Source organism: Diuraphis noxia, unplaced genomic scaffold (assembly GCF_037042655.1).
Source record: "Diuraphis noxia isolate RWA-SAM2 unplaced genomic scaffold, SU_Dnox_SAM2 contig0005, whole genome shotgun sequence".
In the NCBI taxonomy this organism is placed as follows: Eukaryota; Metazoa; Arthropoda; class Insecta; order Hemiptera; family Aphididae; genus Diuraphis; species Diuraphis noxia.
In genome coordinates, this window is record NW_028301715.1 from 38,269,777 (window position 1) to 38,291,307 (window position 21,531).

At 31.0% G+C, this 21,531-nt stretch overlaps 2 protein-coding genes across 15 annotated transcripts in view; one reads left to right on the forward strand and one right to left on the reverse strand.

Annotated features, from left to right (window-relative positions):
* The window catches only part of Stacl (SH3 and cysteine-rich domain-containing protein), a 300,394-nt gene that overhangs the window by 151,414 nt on the left and 127,449 nt on the right, over nucleotides 1–21,531 (reverse strand). For all 14 annotated transcript variants that reach the window (XM_089228324.1, XM_089228331.1, XM_089228330.1 and 11 more), the window contains 6 exons: nucleotides 5,335–5,443; nucleotides 4,745–4,967; nucleotides 3,785–3,952; nucleotides 3,546–3,626; nucleotides 3,210–3,404; nucleotides 2,962–3,128 (listed from right to left, as the gene is read on the reverse strand). In XM_089228324.1, the coding sequence (XP_089084450.1) occupies nucleotides 2,962–3,128; nucleotides 3,210–3,404; nucleotides 3,546–3,626; nucleotides 3,785–3,952; nucleotides 4,745–4,967; nucleotides 5,335–5,443 (943 nt within the window). The remainder of the gene's footprint in view (nucleotides 1–2,961; nucleotides 3,129–3,209; nucleotides 3,405–3,545; nucleotides 3,627–3,784; nucleotides 3,953–4,744; nucleotides 4,968–5,334; nucleotides 5,444–21,531) is intronic.
* LOC107165741 (cytochrome b5 domain-containing protein 1) lies at nucleotides 5,793–7,211 on the forward strand. Its single transcript, XM_015514116.2, has 3 exons — nucleotides 5,793–6,005; nucleotides 6,419–6,637; nucleotides 6,987–7,211. The coding sequence occupies exons 1-3, from the start codon at nucleotides 5,793–5,795 to the stop codon at nucleotides 7,209–7,211; spliced, it is 657 nt and encodes a 218-aa protein (XP_015369602.2).

Below are 21,531 nucleotides of genomic sequence, written 5' to 3' on the forward strand. Positions count from 1 at the left end.
AATAACAATAACTCGTATTGTACTGTACACGAATGATAAATGAAGATACATATTCGTCAGGGCGAGAGCGGGAGAGTGTGAGGGAGAGAAACGGAGAAAGAGTGAGCGATAGATGGTTGTAGGAGGGGAGACGGAGGAAGTAAAAAAATGAAACAATAGGGTTCGCAGTTTGGTTTTTTGTTCGTACTACTGTTGTCGAAAAAAAAAATGTTACATAAAGATAACGACTTTTCTATGGAATATAAATAATCATAAAACTATTATACAATATAATATAATATAATGACTAAATGTAGAAAAAAATTAAAATTATATCGTAGCGTCGAAGTTTTTCGGTTGAATCGCGTGCGCAGAGACGACGGCGATAAATTTTTAATATTCGGGTTGGCGTTGCTTGCGCGAGCTCGGCGTAGGAAACGATGCTTTTTCGTATCCGTTTGCTGCAGTTTCCGTACGATAAAACGCGTTCCACGTGTGTGTTGTATCCGGGAGATCGTCATCGTCTGATAATAATATGTCGTCTCCTGCCGCCTAGTCTGACGTCAACCTAGTGCGAACTAATAACCATAATAGTAATAATAATAATAAACATGACGTATTTTGACAGGACTCCGGTCCAGAGGTCGATAGTCTAATAATAATGTATAATATTAATATGTATAAATACAACAATAAAAACAATTACAATAAATTATAATATTATACCTATGTGAGACGATAGTTTATATTATTATCGGCAATAATCACAACGAAGATTTTCGTGTGATATTATATGAGTAGCTATAATTATGATGTAGAAGTTTCGTTCGGTAGGATAAACTTGTCACTAAAAGTCGCAAAATTTCATATACTTATAAACGCCTCAGAGTGCAGTAGTATTGTAAACAGGCAATAAATTATACTTAATAATTATAAATACGCGCTTGATATTTAAAAAAAAAAAAAATAGTATTTGTACACCAGCACCAGAGATGACTGTATCTGATTAAAAATTTGTATTTTTCGTGCCACACGTATAGGTATATGATTTTTTACGTTTGAAAGTTATACGTTCTTACTAATGCACTTGTATAATATACATATATATATATATTTATAAATTATGTGACATTTTGTTTTAATCGTATGATATTTGATCAATTTTTCAAAGGACGATGGATGACCAATATTTGATAACTTAGTATACTGACTAAAGTGTTTTAGTTATAACTTCTTCGATAAAGTAAGTAGTTACAATCGTTATGACAGTGAAAGCCGTTATTGAGTTATTGGCGCTGCAGAGTGGCTGTTGCGTATTAGACTAGCCTCTGAATCATCTCATCATGGCACTGTTTGCATTAATGTAGACTTAATAGGTTTCGCGCACACACAAACGTTTAGCTTGTATGATCACCTATTGAATGTTAAAATTTATATTCATGAAACAGTTATATATATAAGTTTTTGCTATTTCAATGATTATTGTCTCGAATTGACACGACCTAACGTTATCTCAGTAATTATTCGGAATAATATCAATATCAGATAAGTGAACATCACTTACATACATAAAAATGGTTGGAATTTTTAACTGTACCAAAAATATTGCTTTTCCCGTACTTGCTTTTATATGCATATATAAAACAGATTCGATTTAAAAAATATAACAGTGTTACTTAAACCGGAATGTGACAAATTTATCAAACATGAAGTTGCGAACAGAAAGACAGCAGTCGAATAAAAGTCGTTAAAAACATAAAAAATAACGAAACATTGTTTTGTTTCAAGATTTGAAACTACTCATAATATAATATTAAATGTTTTAAATTAAAATTTTTGCGACTTATATAATGCGTTCCACTATACGCTTGTTTATACTACGCTATGCTGGTTTTAATCGATTTTCAAACATGAATTCAACCAAGTTTTATTCGAGACTTTGACTTTAAACGTCTACCATCAATTAAATTAGTACACAGCAATATACCTTATACAATTTAAGTAATTTAAGAAGTCTCCAGCAAAGATTAGGAGATTGCGAGGGATATATATGTTTGAACATGGTTATCTGTATATGTAGTGTGTATACCTATACGTCATATATATTATTTAAACTTTAATTGCTTCTAAAAACAAAAGGCGTAGAACAAAATTGAAATGTCTGAAGCCCAGCGAAATCCTATTAGTGTAATGCATTTTTAATGGAAATATTTAAAAATTTAGTTTCAGAAACAATTTTTTTAGCTTGTTTTTTTAACAGACGTATTTTTATCGAGGACTACCATCATCGTTTGTTGGGTAAATTGTATATGTGGAATGTGAATTATTGAATGAAAACATTTTAAGCTAGACGGATACATGTGATATTTATAGAAGGTATTCTAAGAAAATGAAAAATTTAAAATCTTAAAACAAATAAATTATCGAGTGATATTTTTTTTAGACTCGAATCGGCGCTATCATCTTTTACGCGTTGGATGAAAGATAAAAGTATTTCTTTTTTTTTTTTTAAATCTATTTTAAAAGTAGGTTGATGAGGAAAAAATTTAATTTTGGTAAAATTATCGCTAGAATAGAGCTGCGACAACATTGATACGGTACCATCAAATGTATAGAGTCGATGAATGTTAATGATGTTTGTTTGAAATACGAGTTTAATAGGATGTTACCATTGTGACATGATTAACAGAAGGTTCTTAAAAAATAACAAAACTTCAGTCTGCGTTAAGTGTAACGTTGTTACAGTCAGTGTTTGTTATAACAATCAGACATTTTGCAAGAGACTCGAGAAGTGCACAAATTACATTAGAGTTCTAGTTATAACTTTCAAGCCCAGCAGCTCCCCACCAGTTAAAATAAGTTGGTCTCAAGTAAGAGATGGCCTTTGTTTCTATAAAACATTCATGACAATTTTATTTTTTTTTTAATTTAGCCGCCCCTCCCCCCATAATAATGTGTTTCTATGTCAGTATAATTATAAACCTTTGTTGTAAGCGCTTAAACGTTTCCACCGAATCTTGAATCTGTTTCATCTGAGACTCGAGGTCCATCAATTCTGCTCTTATAGTGTCGTATCCTGCTCGCACATCCAAGCTGGCTAGTCTGTCGACGATCAATTCGTTTTTTAACGCTAGTTGTGTAACGGCCTCCTGAAATATGTATATATACAAAACACGTTAGGTACAGTTCACCTTGACTAGCCCGCGGTTTGACATCAATATCCGACTCACCATGACTCCGGGCTCCAAGATCATTCCCTCGGTATCCGCCGGAACTTGTGGCGGACAATAGCTTCGAGCCCGCTGCGACGGGTGAGGCGTGGTGGGCAGTGTTAGGGACCGGGCGAACGCCACCAAATCCAAACTAGGCGACAACTGTCGGCATTGGGATCCCAAGGCGTTGTATCTCTTCGACTGATCGCTGGACTGTGCATACAACAACATATCGATACGAATTAACAAATCATAATTGGACTATGTATAGGGTGTTAGCTTAGAGTTAGTAGGTTATATATTGAGACGATAGAAGGGCGTAGTACATATTACGTAGTATATTTTTATTGGTACCTTGTTGTATATGACGTCGGATCCTTGGACAACCGCATCCGACAGGGACATACACAAATCCGAGTAAACGTCTTCTAATTCCTATAATATATGGATGAAAACGAAATTAGAAATCGTGAGAGGCTATGATAAATTATTCTATTATGATCATACGCTATTCGCCGTATATACAAATATAGGTGAATTGTAATATGCCGAAGTGTATATTATGTGATGGCATGATCCGAATCGAACGTTACCTGTAAGAGTTGTGGTAGTACATATTGGTTGTACTGGTCGACCATCCCGTTGGTGGCGTGCAATTGAGTGACGTAGGCATTGTGGGCGTCCAGGTACGAAGATAGGGAAGCTGAGCTGTTTGGAGATGACAGCTGGGCAAGGAAAGAACGTTTATAATCTTCTCTGCACTGTAGATCAACAATCATATAACGATATAGCGTTGTATATGTAGTAATAAAGATTTTTTTGCCATGGGGGGGGGGGGGGGAGAGTTAAGTAGGAAGAGTGAAAAATAAAAAATTTCCTTTCCTTGGTACCCTCCTTCACCCCTAACCTACATTTTTCCAACCATCTATTTTTTTTGTTACTTGTTTATGCTGTTTTGTGTCCGACTTTGAGAGTTTCTATGGTAGTTCCTTATTTTTGATAATTTTTTCAAAGTGGGGTGCAACTAAAACGAACACACCATCACGTCGGAATTTCGGAACCAATTTCAAAAATAAAATAAAAGTATTATTTGTTTAAATTTGGGCGTTTTTACATCACGCGAGGTGCTTATGCGTTATACTATATGTAATATTGATTTTAAGATTTATAAACTTGAGAACACACCCTCATGTTTTAATATTCAGCATAATATGCAAATAAAAATAATTGTATATTTTCCAGAAAAAAGAAAACGTTTTATCTGAATTAAATTTGTATTAATTTAATAAACGAGGTAGTTTTAGAAAATATTTAATTAAATCTGTAACTATCTATATCGAAATCGACATCATTTGTAAATATTTCAAGCCTTGAAACAAATCAATAACAGTAATTATTGTGCGAATCAAAGGCAAGAAATACAGAGTGAAGAGACACTTGATGGTGCTTTAAATTAAGTAAATTTAAATTAAATCTAAAAAGTCCTACAAAAAATTATTGTAATATTGATTAAAAATAAACGTTATTAATGCTATTATAGTTCAAACATTTACCTTAGATAGTTTGTCCTCAGATTTTTGCAAGATCAATTCCAACGAGTCTCTTTGGCTGAATACTTTACGTGATTGTACTTTTCGATGGAACGACCTATCTAAAAGTGGCCTAGAAATTTGTCGACCGAGTACGCTAGCTACGTCACTGATTGACTTCGAATCCGTCTCCACCTCTTGCAGGAACGTCTCCCACGTGTAGAATAATTGGCTAGGGAATGAAGGCCTGAGAATAATAAGATGATATTAAAACTAATAATAATTTTCCTTAAATTACGAAATTAAAATTAAAATTACTCATTATTTTTCCGAATGTAGAATAAAAATAGGGCGTTTCGTATTTCTCGGGAGGCTTGCAATAGTTATTTTTGGGCGTGTAAAAATATTAAATTACGCGTTTTTGAAGAGTGAAACAAGAAACCGTAAACGCGTTTTCTGCGTTTTAACTATAGGTTTTTTCCAGCCAGTAACCCAACTTCTACACCTCCACCCGCAACAAAAACAGCCTTTTACCCGTCCGATCGTCTCTCAAAGTATATTTAATTTTCGTTCCACGCGACCTTATACTAATAAGTGTATATATATAGGCATACCTGTCCTTCCTGAGATCGGTATTTTTCTTTCGGAAATTCGTGACTAACAGTTGCAGCTCGGCTGCGTGTTGTTCGTACATTTGGGACAACTCTTGCGTGAAATCGGACACTGTAACAAATAATTAATAATAATAAGAACTGTACCGAATATTAAAATTAATTATTATTATTATTATTAAGACGATAACAATGTGAAATGTCGGCCAACAGCTGCGAACAAACAATCGTCATCCATTGCCAAGACGAAAAACATCGAAACTATTATAGATATCATCATATCATGTCAATAAGCGCGCAATTTCGGTCTAGAAAAAATCTATTACTACTCGTACTATAAAAAATAACAATAACAATAATATTCGGTTACAAATTAGTGCATACCGCATGTTAATAGTTGATGACGATAATTTACAATTTACTTACACCTACGTACACTCATATTTTATATTAATATCTTAATGGCGTGGCGTAATACGTATTTCCTGCCGGAAGAAGTGTGGAGCCACAAGACGCATGACGACTGTTGGCTGACAATATACGGGTTGGTGAAAAACGTTTCAGGACTTATCAAGGAGTTTAGACATGATTCGGATCTCGTGAACCCGATACTCCGAGAGGCCGGAAAAGACGTATCTTTTTGGTTCGAAAAGAATGGACTCGGCGACATTATTGTGAGCACCGAAAATTACGACAATCATATTATAATAACATGTTATTGTCAAAAACAATAACAAAATTTTGAAACAATTAATCGTGTTTGGAATTACTTAGACTCTCGGTTTAATAATATAATATTTATCTGAAATTCTGTATCTATGCGTAATGCGTATGCATACTGGATAACGAAGTCATAGTCCTGGTTTTTTGATAATACTCATCGCTGAAGTGTAAAGTGACTTTTCATAATATCACACCAGAGTACTAATTATTTACATTAATTGATGTCCCCCTTCAATTATATACGACTGAGTAATATTTTTTTTACACAATTTTACGAAAAGAGATTTCTTTGCCGCCTGGTTTAAAAAAAAAAAGACGAATATATTAACTCGAAACTCGTTTTCTGTGACCATTTAAACCGCAGCTGAAAACGCATCTTCACCCCGAAACCGGCGCTCGCGTGTCTATGCTACCATTTACGATACCTCACCAACCAAAATTTGAACCGGACGTGAGCTGGGAATCGAACACGATCACGACACCGTGGTGGGCGGACGACAAGTACAACGTTGGCGTGGAGACGGTCAGACCCATCAACGTCCGAGTGACTAATCCGCTCATTAAACGGACTGCGACAATAAGGGTACGATAAAATTAAGGGCGGGGTAGATCGTGTATCGATGTAATATCTGATTTCCTACGTTAATCTTACCGATTATTTATTTATTTTTTAAATTCCGCTAATGATATTATGACGACGACGACATTTATGTAATATCTTCATTAAGCGATTAATATTATGCAATATTTTTATTTCATTTGTACATAATATAACAATGCAATTGTATCTATAGGATTTTATAAATCAATCGAGCAAGTTTATTTTTCATTTCAACAATATTTCATCACAAATTGACACGATTTTTAACTACCTAATATAAAAGATAACAACACACCTGTGTTGGCCATGAATAAATTATACAACGTTTTAGATATGTTTGGAGGACACGGTTCGCCGGATAATGGAACGTTATTCGGTGTACAATCCAAAAATATGGACCTACAAAATGAAATATTTAGGCAAACCATTGAATACAAACTTGAATTTGTTACAAAATGGTGTCACCCTGAAATACGAAGACTCCGTCGAAGACTTTGTGCCAACGTTGATGTTACACTATCAACAGAGATTAGCCCCGTGGAAAGACGTGACGTGATTATTCTCAATGCAATGATGCCTTAATAAATATACATCATCTATTGTGTAACTTTTGTATACGCGCGAGGAGCAATCATCATAAGCATAGTAAAAATCAAATTCTGTAAATCCTGCTGCACTATATTATTATTATTAAGATAATAATTAGAATAGTATTTATTTTTATTTATCGACTAAATTAAAAAAAAAAATTTCAAGGGATTTTAGATACTTGAATTTGACTATTTCTCGTAAAATTTTGAATCAATCTGATGACAAAAGATTCGACGTTCTTATATCCTCACGTCTTATAAAAATATTGTTTTTGAGAAAAAAGTTGATGAAATTGACGATACAGTTGATGGTTTATGTTAATAAATAAACTGATAATATGGATGTCATCATAAAACTTACGATGCTTCGTATACGAGTATATAATATATGATATTATTATTTGAAAAAAACTGTTACAATTTGTGGAGAATAGTGTTTTGGATAGAGCAACTGCAAATTGCTGACAATATCAAAGTTACTCTGACGGTCTTCTCAGACAGTTCCCACGAGAAGGAAAATATTATATCTGATAGGTATCACTGAGATAAAGGCAACGTTTATCGTCTTACCCAGTACCCTATTATTTCTGGTCGTGGAGCGTATAAACATATATATATCGAAAAGTGTACACGAGTATACAAACTACGCTTAACACTCGAACTGCGGGGAACAACTATAGAAATATAATATTAATATTATTTCCGTGGAGATGATTCGTTTTTGTCTGATTTGTAAAAAAAAAAAAAATCCACCCTACGAAATCCGTCGCATTAATTATAATAGCGAGCATCACTTCAGTTACGATGAACATCTGCAGAGTGCAAGCATCAGTAGCTCAACAACCATGGTTGTGCTCGAGCTGGTTATTAAATCGCAATTTTAATTTTGTATACGACCGAGACACGCAATAAGTGACAAGTATATATTATTATACATAGGCACGTGTGTATGTGTACTAAAAGCTTGCTTCCCTAAGCATAATATTAATAATATAACGTACTTGTGCGGATCCTAAATCTCATTCAAAAAAAAAACACTGATGATGCTAAAAATTTAAGCTATATACATGAAAAGGTATAAAAAAATAATTAAAATAATAGCATCCTATAAACAAAAACAATACATCGTTTCCAACGAGAATGATCGGAGAAGCTTTTAAATATTTTCAAAATTATTCAAAAAATTGGTTTTTTTCATGCATTAAAAAAATTGCCCGGTAACCATATTCAACAAAGTAGTGCGGAATTGTTTAAAAATAATATTATTATATTTTTAATTTGTACGCGAATATCATGATATTGTACTTGAATCACATCACGATTATACACAGCCATAATAATACAATTTTTAATAGAAACGCAACTTATTAATAAATTGTAATTGTATATTAACGTTCTGTTATTCCAATAATATAATTATATGTTTCTTCTTCTTTTTTTCTCACTATTTAATATCATATAAATAATTTTGAATATTGTTAAAATGTATTGTTACGTCCAATGGCCACAAATGCTGCGGATAGTTTGTTTATTAAAAAAAAAAAAAAAGTATAATTGTTATTACGTACACAATTTGTAATGAATAAACGTCTGCTGTATAGGATAAATGAAAAACAAAGTTGTATAGTTTTCATATAAATACTGTAGCAACTAAAAATAAATTTTAATGAATAATGGATCAGTATTATTTTGTATATTATGTTTGTGGTCGAAGGCAATACACTAATTATTTTCCGCATCGAAGTAAACATGATTAATTAATGATAATAATATTAGTATAGTATTATACTACACAGTAGGTACGTAATATTTTAACCTACATTTTCTTTATACAACCGAAAAAAAAAGTATTGTATAAAGTTTCTTCGACGCCATATTTTTTATTTATTTATTTTTTTTTTAATTAGATGTTTGTGTTGAAGAGCCGTTATTTTTTATTTGCGTGACGGTCTGCTTTTTTGTCGGCTTTACAGCAGAAAATTTCCGCTGTCTATAGCTATTTATCTCAGGTAACGACGGTATTTCCACAACGATTGATGGATTATGATAAATCGCAGAAAACGGAGAACAGCTGCAGAGAGGATCGTAGGGAACAAGTTATACCTAGTGGAGATCGGATGATATGACGGCCAAGTAGAATATTAAATATATTAAATTAATATATTAATGTTCGGACTACGAAAATACTATATGCTAGTATGCATTTCAACTATGTCCATCGGTGACCTGGTGGTAGCTCGAGTCTAGACATGCAGACGACATACCACAGTAAGAGGGCGTGGAAGTAGTGAGCATGTGTGTGTGTGTGTGTGTGTGTGAGGGAAACTCGGTAGAGGAAGGGGTGGTTGGAGAGGATTGAGATTTATTAAATGACCGTCAGAAAAACCGTTCATTGGCGCTCGGGTTCTCTGCCAAAACGATGATTGTGAAAACTAGTCGCGCCATATTTTCTAGTGATCATCCCGAGGGATTTGTTATTTTTTTTTTTTTTTTTTATTGCCTATTATTCGAAACTCTGAACGACTGCGCATGGAAAACAAAGACGTTCGATAATAATATGATCGAATATCGTTGTATTGCAATCGTCGTTTTAATCGACTGAACACAATCAAATTTGTCGAGGAAGATTATAATTTACGTTGGAGAAAATACGTATTTATTATTATTCACGACCGGCGAAATGCTAATCACCGAATGACGAAGTCGTGCAACACGGTTTATATTATTTCGAAATAATTATCTCTCTTTGTTTTTAAGTAAAAAAGAAATACACCTCATTGAAACGGATATAATGAAACGTCGTCGCTCTCTTGTTAACAAATAAAATATAATATTTTATTATTTCACTCGTAAATACAACGGCGTTTGTTATTATACTAAAATCACATAGACTGTTTTGTCTGCTACAAACACGGTAGCCAGTAGGTAGTTAAATTTAACGATGCATACATTGTAATAAAACGAATGTTAAGACGACGTATAACGATATGCGTTATTAAAAACAATTTTATTCATTAAATCGAAGTGGTTGGACTTTAAAAAAATCGAAAAACCAAAGACAAAACATTATTTTTTTTGTACACAACGCACTATAAATACTAAGTTCTGCATTGCAGTCTGCTAAAATTTTCTCGTTTTAAAAACACAAAACTAAAACACTATGTCATAATTCCAAGACAACAAACGATAAACGTAAAAAAACAATTGTGTTTTATATATTTTCGCCTGTGCGGGTTTGTTAGACCTGCGACTTGCACGTTTTCGAATAAACCATACACTTTATTATTCGTAAAATAAAATTCTTTTCAATATGTATATTTTTTCGTCATTCTTATAATATGATGTTGATGTATACGTCTAATAATCGAATAAGAATATTACTATTATCGTACGGGACCCCCGCGTAGATGATTTCATTAAACGTAACCAGAGTCTCTGACGTAGAAAAAGTCAAATTCTAGAGGAGAGGTTTAAATAAAGATTACATTTTGATAGGGCACCGCACACATATGCATAACATGGGTAAACATTCCGATCACCCACCTCCATACGAATTTTACGCTAAAGTCGGGAAGTGCATTTTCAGAAATCTAATAATATACCAAACCTACGGGGATGTCGGTATGGTATTATCACCGTCTAAGTTAATATTAAATACAAATTAAGTGTTATAAAGTCACCATATTTTCCCGACCTTTTGTACGTGGGACTTTTATTGCTCGTGCGAATATATATTTTTTACGTCGAAACTCATCGACACCTATATGTATACCTATAGGAGGAGCTGCAGGTACCTACACGCGTATTATATAATATATTATTATTATTATATATGAGCGACAACGAAACATCTCTGAACATTGTTGTGCGATCTGCGCCCCGCAGAGTTATAACATCATATACACTGCGACGTTGTCAATTTTCCGACCGAATCACACGCGATATTAAGAGTCGGGGGGATGATAATAAAAATAAACCGAGCGATGCCATCCGAAGATTCGGTCGATTTGGCCGGTCACACATGTGTAAAAACACTTTCGCTATATACAGACAATAATGTATTACGCGACTGGCATTCCGAAGAAAATTATGTACGCGAGTAAACTTCCGCCGTCTCACGCCCGAAAGTCTTCACAGTCGTTAGATCGAACGATCAGCCTTTCGAGATCGACCCAGGCGTCGCCACTACAAATTCGTCTGGTTTACCCGGTTGAAGGCCTGCTCGCAACGACTGTATTATAACTATTATCGTTCGGCTATACGTATACCTATATCGTGGTATATTGGTCGTCGGATCAAAGGCCAAAATACTTTTGAACGCGTTGGTGGAGTCATTAAAATACGTAATAATATGTTATGGTATGGATACGATGACAATCTTCGTTGGGCAATTTTTTTATAATTATTAACGAATTTGTGATTTGACGAAATTCCTAGAAAAATCATACAAACAACAAATTAAATCATTTTAAAAGTTATAATATATTTATTTATAATATTATATTCAATTGACATTATATCGAGGTGTATAATTACTTGCAATATATTATTATTATTAACAATTGTGTACGCAAAATGTTTTTAATTTGTCCGACATTTGAGTTTGGATTTAAAAAAAAATTATAAATTAATATAACATATTATTTTAACTAAGATTTTTAAACTAATGCATTAATTTCTAATATGAAATATTAATGTTATTACCTACCAACGTTCAATTTTATTTGTCATGACGTTATCTTTTGCAAAGATTTACCTATACGTACTAAAATACAGTGTATTCAAATAATTAATCAGTTCAGCCATTGTTTTATTGATCGTTAACACTCATACTTGGCACTATGGGTAGTGTTTTTCTGACGATAGTTTTATGTTGGGCTAGATAATAGTTTGGCAAAGTATTATTACACTACATATATTTGTGTGTATGTATGCGTACAAATCCATTTGAGCATTTGAAACAAATAACAGTAGATAGTAGTATATCTGCAACTAATGAGAAGGAACAGTTTCAGACTATAATCAAGCTTAAATGGATTTAAAAGAAGTTTCAAAGGTATATATATATATATATATGTATTGATTGAAAAAATCGTTGGTTTACGAAATTATATATTTCCATTTAAAAACCTTTAAGAAAACTTTTCGGAGGCGTTATTCGAGAGCGGAATATTCTGACAAGTAAGTTGTAGTAACCGTACAAATATCATTGCCAAGAAACATTGAAATATATAGGCTATGTTTGAAAACTCTAAACACACAAAGACGAATAGCTCCTTAGATTTTCAATCAGAAGGTGGTAAGTGTACATTTTAAACACGAAATATAATATATTATTTCCCAGCGAGACTGAACACATTTATTTACGTTCAGAAACAAAACATCCGTTCAAATACTCATAATATATGCATACGTGTATTTTCTAAGTTGGGTAAAATCGTACCATACAACAAATCTGGATTGTTTCGATGTTTGTGCAAAGCTATATAAGGACTACGAAAAACGAAATAAAATATCATAATCCCAAGCCCTGCGTGTGAACACGGTTTCGTCATAAATTATAGTATTAAACCGAAACTGAGTATGATAATTTAAGCGCGATAAATAGTCCCACGCATAAAAAAAAGATTTAACATTCGTTTTATATTTTGCTTTGGATATCAAACATATTATTATTATGCTCAAGTGTTTGTAATATGCATTATTTCGTATTTGTTTGAATTGAGTTGAAATAATTCCGTCCGACGGTATTTTATGTGTGCTCATATTGCACTAACCTAAAATGCATCATTGGTGATTTCGATATACCTAATTAATACAATAGTAATAATAATAATAATAATTAATAATTTCGTTCACCGATTTTTAGATGGTACGAAATAGAACCAGAATATACTAACTTTTGTAGAGCAAATTTTGTGATTCAATATATTATACGTTAATTTCGATACGCTAGTATTATCACGATTGGCTCTAAAAACTACAGATGATTGTAATTCATAAATAAATACTATCGTGATATTAAAATAATAATAATATTATGTTGTGTAGCAGTGATCTGGTTAGGTTCAGTTTTGGTTTACAGTGAGCAAGTTTAGGTTTGCAGAGAACTAACACTATACTCGTTTAGTACGATTATCCAACAGTAGAACGATTTGTTTTGGTATTTCTCTTTCCGAAGACATGAAGGTGAATCATGTGTTCATGATAGAAATGATTCGTAGACAATTAGGCCAAGTATAAATATGTCCACTTACAACAACTACTCGCCGTACAATACAAAAGTATAACGTTTGTGTCAAAATAATTTATGGACACTAGGGTTGAATCGAAAAATAGGTCTATTATTTAAATATTTAATGGCTTTTATACTTGAATAAATTATAAATTAACATAAAATCTGGGTTGTAAGTCCGTGTACAAATTATATAGTACGAGTATAATGGGATTTACAATTTTTTTTTTACAATTTTTAACTGGACAACACTATTATCTCGTTTTATATCTATATTAACACTTTATGATATGAAACACTCATTTTTATTGAGTCCATGTGAAAATCGCGAAAAAAAAATCGCGAAAGTCAAAATCGCGAAAAACAAACAGCGAAAATAAAAATCGCGAAAGGTTTTAACAGCGAAAACAATAATAGCGACAAGTAGAAATTATTTTCGTTAGTGGGTATACCTTTATAATAATAGTAATATAGATAATCAATAATGTAATTTTGTAATCTTGCGTTTTGGATCACGTAATAAAGATAAGCCGAAGTTAAACCTAAAAACTTTCAAGCTTTGTCATAGTAAATAATAATAATAATGATACCAATAGATAATCAATGTCATTTTGTACTTTGTACAAATCATCAGTCACACCAGTCCGCATTTCGTCCGTTCGCCGTTGCCATATTCGTACAGTATTATTCACTCGTAACAATTTCGCAATGGAGTTTATAAAAAGTCAAAAAAACAAAAATTTACTTAAATATAATGGTTATTTATATAGGTTAGACAAAAAATATAAAAATACCGTGTATTGGAGATGTACTGAAGAACTATGTAAATCGCGCCTTAATTTAAGAAACGACGAAATTGTAAAAGGACCTAGTGAACATAACCATACTATTTCAAATTTAGAATTTGAAATACGTGTTTGTATAGACGAAATGAAAACTCGAGCTCTGTCATCTCAAGATAATCCACATCAGATCGTTTCAGAAGCCTCAACATTGTGTTCACAAGCCGTTCACGGAGCTCTCCCTCCAGTAAGTTATATTAAACGCACTTTGTGTCGCATACGACAAATTAATAGTTCTGCTCCGTCTAACCCATTTACTATCACAGATATAACAATACCCGATAAATATTCCCAAACTATTGATGGTCGTACATTTTTAATTAATGACATTGAACCAGTTGAAAGTCGGATTTTAGTGTTTGCTACGAAAGAAAATTTAGATTTACTGTCTAAATCTGATCATTGGTTTGCAGATGGAACTTTTAAGTCTTGTCCTCCATTATTTACACAAGTATACACAATACATGTTATAAAGCATAATTTGGTAATACCAGTAGTTTTCGCTTTAATGCCAGATAAAACGCAAAGTTCATATGAAAGGTTATTTTCGGCAATCAAAACACATAATATTAATTTAAATCCAAAAACAATAATGACTGATTTTGAACAAAGCTCATTAAACGCATTTAAAATACAATTTCCAAATACTGAACAAAACGGCTGTTTTTTTCATCAAACACAATGTGTTTGGCGAAAAATCCAAACTATTTCTGGAATGGTAGACAAGTATAAAGCAGACTCAGAGTTTTCATTGCAAGTCCGTTACTTGTCTGCCTTGGCTTTTGTTCCGGAAAATGACGTAATTGACGCATTTGAAACATTGTGTGAAAGTACGTATTACACTAATAATGAAGACGCGTTAGAACCACTTATTTCCTATTTTGAGGATACATGGATTGGTCGTCCAAATAGACGTAGAAGGAGAAATCCCAAATTCCCTATTTCACTGTGGAACTGCTTTAGATCTACTATATCTGGTTTACCAAGAACAAATAATTATGTTGAAGGATGGCATAGAGGCTTTAATAACTTATTGAGTTCATGTCATCCAACAATATGGAAATTTATTGAAGCAATTCAAAAGGAACAAAGCCTAAATGAAATGAAAATAAATCAGAACATAGCGGGTACTGTTGAACCATCCAGAAAACGCAAAAGGGATACACTTAAAGAATTAGTTAATGACTACGACAATAGAGACAGACTAGAATACCTAAGGGGTGTTGCCTATAATTTAAAGTATCAAATTTAATAATTATTTATTGTATTTCTTATTATTTATTTATTCAATTTTTCAAATATTTTAAATTCATATACTTACACATTATAATTTTAGGAAAAATATCAAATTTAAATTGTATTTTTTTATAGTATTTTGACGTATTGTAAGGTTTTTGTGAAAAATATAATATATAAATATAAAGAATATTTTAATTTTCGATATTATTGTTTTCGCTGTTAAAACCGTTCGCGATTTTTATTTTCGCTGTTTTTTTTTCGCGATTTTGACTTTCGCGATTATTTTTTCGCGATTTTAACTGACACCCATTTTTATTATCGGTTGTATACCTATAACTAAATTACGAAAAATAATAAAAATACTACAACAAAATATTTAAAAATAACTAATAATATAATGCAATTTAGTTCTAAATTTTTGGATTTCATTGGGAGTTGAACAAATATTGCCCGTGTTTCATCTTTTGTAATGATTTTTAACAAATTCATTTGATAATATTATAAATGATAAAATAAATTAATAATAACACACGCGTCAATATAACAATGAATATGTTGGTATTATGATTGGAATTAAGTTATTTCTTATAGAATTATTATTTTTAACACAATATTTTAAAATTATATAATTAAAAAAAAAAAAATCTAGGAATCTTCAATAACACATTGGTAGAATTCGTAATTGATCTCGTTCAATACAAAACGGAGTTATTAATATCTTGACAGATAAAATAAAAATCAATGCAAATGTATATACATAACTATGAAAGGTACCTTATATAAATATTCTCATTTTAATAGAATTTAATTCTTGAACAGTTATGTTTAATATTTAGATTTTATTATAATTTTATAAAAATGGTCACCGCTTTTCATTATAATTTATAATGATGTCTGACAAAACCGTTTTCAAAAAACGTATATTCTTTGACAAATCATAAATATGCGATGAATCATTTACGTGCTTATATTTTGAACTTAAATTGTCCATAACTAAGTATAATAAATTATATTTATATTAAAACTTTATAAATATAAATAATTATACACCGTTTAAAAAAATATTTTTTTGTTTGGTATATCAACCACAGTTTGATATTACTTTTTCATAAATATTTTATTCATACGAATGTTTATTCAATGAGTATAATTTTTTTATTAAATTATAATAATATAAAAGACGAAATTTTGGTAAGAAAGAACCTTTTTGCCTTTTAAAATTCACTATAAAGTTCCGGCCTTTTCCAAATGAGATTATATACATCAATTTAAAATCCTCGAAGTTGTTTCCGGTTTTTTTCAAAAGGTCTTACAATAAACTGAATTTAAAAAAAACACTGTGAATAGTTTTTTATACTTAGCTAGTTAATGACTATTGTCAAGACTATTGAACACCATATAGCACACACATAATACATACGATTTTTAAATACATAATGACGTGTTTAATCATATAATCTTATATTTATATTCATATAATTCCAACATGTTATTATATGTCTATATTGTATTTTATCATTAGTTTAGAAACAGTTTTTTTGTAAAATTGTTGGATGAAATATAACATTTTAAATTTAATTTATTTTAAATAATATCTTTAGGCATAGACACGCATTTTTCTATTTTTTATGTGCATCGTCATATATGTCAGGTTTTTAAAAAAGCAATAACTATGGAATTCAAGCGTTAAGCTCTCGTGAATCACAAACATCACACAAATATTACGACGTCGTAGGTGAACTGAAAGCTTTCCTCTCAGGTGAACCAAACATATACGTACGTCAAAACTTATACGTCACACGAACCTCGACACCACATCTCAACACGGATCTCATTGTTTCAAAACTGCAAAAGTCGAAATGTCTGAAATGTTGAAATATAATATTACAGCGTTTGAAAATGCCCTACTTTCAATGTTTTCAAAAAGTAATAAATAATAATAATAAAAGTCAAGATGAAATAAATACAAACACATGCGAACGAACACACTAATAATAATAGACTTTGCATATCGCACACACATCAAATTTTCAACCCAACCTGTGTTGTTTTTTGTATGTATGATAATTTTTTGAGTAGATTGAACATTGATTAATGTCAGAAAAATGAAAAAAAAAATCAATTTTGAAGATATGCGTCTCGTAAATTTATATAGTTATCCACGTTAAAATATAAAATCGTACTTTAAAAATGAATCCATGGTCAAAATTCGAATAAAGTTATGATATAAAAACGATTTATTGGCGAGTTGTGACGTTGTGAGTAAGCAGTAAGTTTGTAATCTGTAATAATATATGTTTTTTTATGCCTCAGCCTTAAATTTTAGCCAAGTTTCACCAATAAGACCGATAAGTTTATATTTTGGTTATTTATATTATGCCTATAACATAGTGCAATATTAATGAGCTTTTGTGGTTTTTCAATTTTTACAGTATAGGTAAGTATTTAGTGATTATTATAAAATCATACAATAGAGATTTGTATTTTTTTACTCAAAGAGTTCGCTGTGCAATAATTGTAACGACCGTGATATATTGTATTACCTATACAATTTAAACGACTGTTATACATTCCCAACTGTACATCGTAGTTGGACGACAACTTTGGTTGATATATATTTATATGGACTCGTGTATAATATTTGCTTTAGTGTCCACGCCCAAGCTTTGTGTTGGTGTACGGGGGAAACGTAATCCAAGTTGGTTATTCGTTTAGCTTGAGGCAAACTTTTGGTTGGAAAGTTTTCAGAAAAAAATAACAAGTATAAATGTATATGTGTTTCTCAATGAGAGCTTTCCGTGTCACTTTTTTTTTTTGAAACGTGAATTAACTATATCTATGTGTAGTACATCACTTTTCTGAAAACATAAAAGTAAAAAGTAATATTATGTTATGTATATATTGTGTATACGGCGAGTGACGGATAAGTTTATTTTATTTTACAAAAGCCTATTTTTATTAAGTTAATTTTTTTAGTGAAAATAGCAAAGGTATAGTACTCATTTCATATATTACGACAAGTTGTATCTACGTATTAATTACTGAAATTGGAAGTATTGATAGTGGATTTATTACGAAATAATGAATATCACAACAATTTAAATTTAATACATTATTGGTGCATTATATGTCCGTTAAGTATAGTATATCGTAGTACCTTCACTGGGAGGCCTCTACAATCCACCAAATCTGCCATTGTATATATTATTTTTATTTTTATCTTAGCTTCTATCATCAATTTATTCTTATTGTTCTCCTTTGAAACAGATTGAATAAAACATAATAAAAAAGAAAAGTATATCGTATGTTATAGTATTACACCTCTTGTACGAAGGTAATACGTAAAACTAATATGTACAATGTTTGAACAATATTGCACTCACATTAAACGGTTAAATATTATAGTTTTGTTAATTATGAATAATTGAAGCGGAGATAATTAATTTTTATAACTATTTGTAACGTGTAAACAAGTAACTAAAAAATAAAATTTGCCAACGGCATTATGGTTAGAGTGAAACAGAGGAGAAACGCAATCAAATATGATTGTTCTTTAGGAAAAAAAAAAGTAATTTCCTTAAAAGTAACTAGCTACGGAATTATGAAAAGTAATACGCAACACGCTTGCACGTTCAATAACAAGAATATATTTTTTTCAAGTATACTTAAAAATAAAAAAATTAATCGGAATATTATTATGCGTGAAGTACGTTTTGATTATTTTGATTACTTTTTTAGCGTTGTCTATATTTTTTGCATAATACATTCATAAAGCCCTTATGAAATGCAATTTGATAAAAGAAAATAATTGAAATCCATAATGAAAAAAACAATAAAACAAGTTAAAAGTTATGAATATTTATATTAAGCTGACACGAACCAAGATCCAGGTACTAGAATATAATGGTAGTTTATTAACTTTTTATTTTCATGGCTAGTGATGGTTTGAAATCGATTTTATTTGACCACATCATTATCATAAAGACAAATGTTTTATTATTATTATTATTATTATTATTATTATTATTTCAGCAAATAGATTGATGATACACTAAATTTTTATTAGCATTTGAAATTTAAATTTTTACAACATTGGATTTTCACTGGATTACACATTTAGTGATTTTCTTATTTTGGTGTAACTCTAAAAGTCTAAAACAAATGTTTGTGAAATTTTCACTGAATGTTTATATAGGCATTTTCTATATTTGATAAAATTTTCAAAATATTTAAATTTGTTTTGAGCTGTTTACTGACAGTTTAATTTTTCAACTTTTTTGGTTTTTTTTTCTATAAATATCGATAAAAATGTATTTGTTGGGTAGAAAAGCTTGAAAATTTAATACAAGGCTTCTAACACGTTTTAACAATAGCAGTTGAAACATAAAATAAATTCAGCCATAATTTTTTTTTACAAGCATTCAAAGTTTGAATTTTGACAACATACGTAAAAATTACGAAAATGCATAAATTATTTTATGCTAAAAATTCATTAAAAATTGTCCTTTTTAAATCTAAGATTTGAATATTTTTAATAATCTATAATATATCCTAGACAGATAAACCGTCTTCGCTCAGAATCGTTTTTCGTATACAATGATATAATATCATTGGATTCAAATTTAATTCCATCCATTACAGTAATCCACTTGTAACCTACTGTACAGCACAGTGACATCCACGACTTACCCAACTTTTTTTTTTTTAGTCTAATTTTACGAATATTACATTCATCCAATGCGGTAGTATGAGCTAAATAATAATATATGTCAAATGATTACTATTCAAATTTATGTACTAGTTCAGCATTGCAGGAGCGTGAACAAATACAAAAGACAAATATTGCACTGTGTGGTCGACAGCTGAAAAAGGGCTTCATGACACGTTGAACATTTTCACTGGCTATTCACCGATGAGATTTCCTAATCTCACAACTTGGACAGTATACGATGCATTGTAAATAATACAATCAACTTAAAAAATACCTATGATACATAAAATAATTGAACTCTAAATAAGATATATATAATATATATGTATATATAATAAACTAGCTGAATTACCCGTCGTTGGCGGGTTTATTAATTGTTATTATCTGGTAAGATTAAATATTGTCTAGTTAAATTTAATTTAAATAAGATTGTATAAAAAAAATATGTCATGTTATATTAATTGTTTATTAAGCTGATTTTTATGGTTAATATAATATTTCTCTATGAACTATATTAGCTATAATTCCTATTGGCACCAAAATAACTAAACTCATGGGCGTACCTAACCTAACCTAACTCCGGAGCATGACACATGAATTAGCCATGTGAAAAACAATCTTCTCTTATATCGATCCCTGCAAATTTGAAGATTTGCCCTCGTGATTTGTTTATTGTCATGACAAAACATACTTTTACAGGAAACTGCATTCTCTTAAATTGGAAAGGATAATCTGATGGTATCATTGATATGCATGGAATAAGAGCTGATTCACTTTTGCAGATCCGGTCATAATAATAGCTTCAATCAAATTCTTTTGTAGACCAATAATCCGTAGACGTATCCCATTACTCAATTTTGATGGACTAAGATTTCTGAGAAGCATTATAGGACAACCAATTTTTAATATTAATAAATGTAGTGGAAATCCAGGAGGGTTGAGTAAATTGAGAAATTCAACTGGATAATTAACTGCATCATCTACTAAAATAATTACACAAAATCCATGCTTAAAATATGGTAATCAACAGTGCTTTTGCCTGTCATTGATGTACGACGTACGTTGAACTCCAATATATTTTTTTTTCGTGATTTAAAGAATATAATTCATGCACCATGTAAATTAAATAATTTAATAGGTACGTTTAACAATTGTTTACCTTTTGGCAAATTCGGTATGGAACTATCAGTCAACCATATTTGTATAGATTGCCTCCATGCAGTATACAGATAAACTCAAAGATCTCAACATTCCCAATA

Excerpts from the sequence above, each read along its gene's own strand:
- LOC107165741 (XM_015514116.2), top strand. The coding sequence starts at position 5,793 with ATGGCGTGGCGTAATACGTATTTCCTGCCGGAAGAAGTGTGGAGCCAC. Across the intron at positions 6,006-6,418 it reads ATGGACTCGGCGACATTATT|CTGAAAACGCATCTTCACCC; the intron begins GTGAGCACCGAA and ends TTTAAACCGCAG. Across the intron at positions 6,638-6,986 it reads AACGGACTGCGACAATAAGG|ATATGTTTGGAGGACACGGT; the intron begins GTACGATAAAAT and ends ACAACGTTTTAG.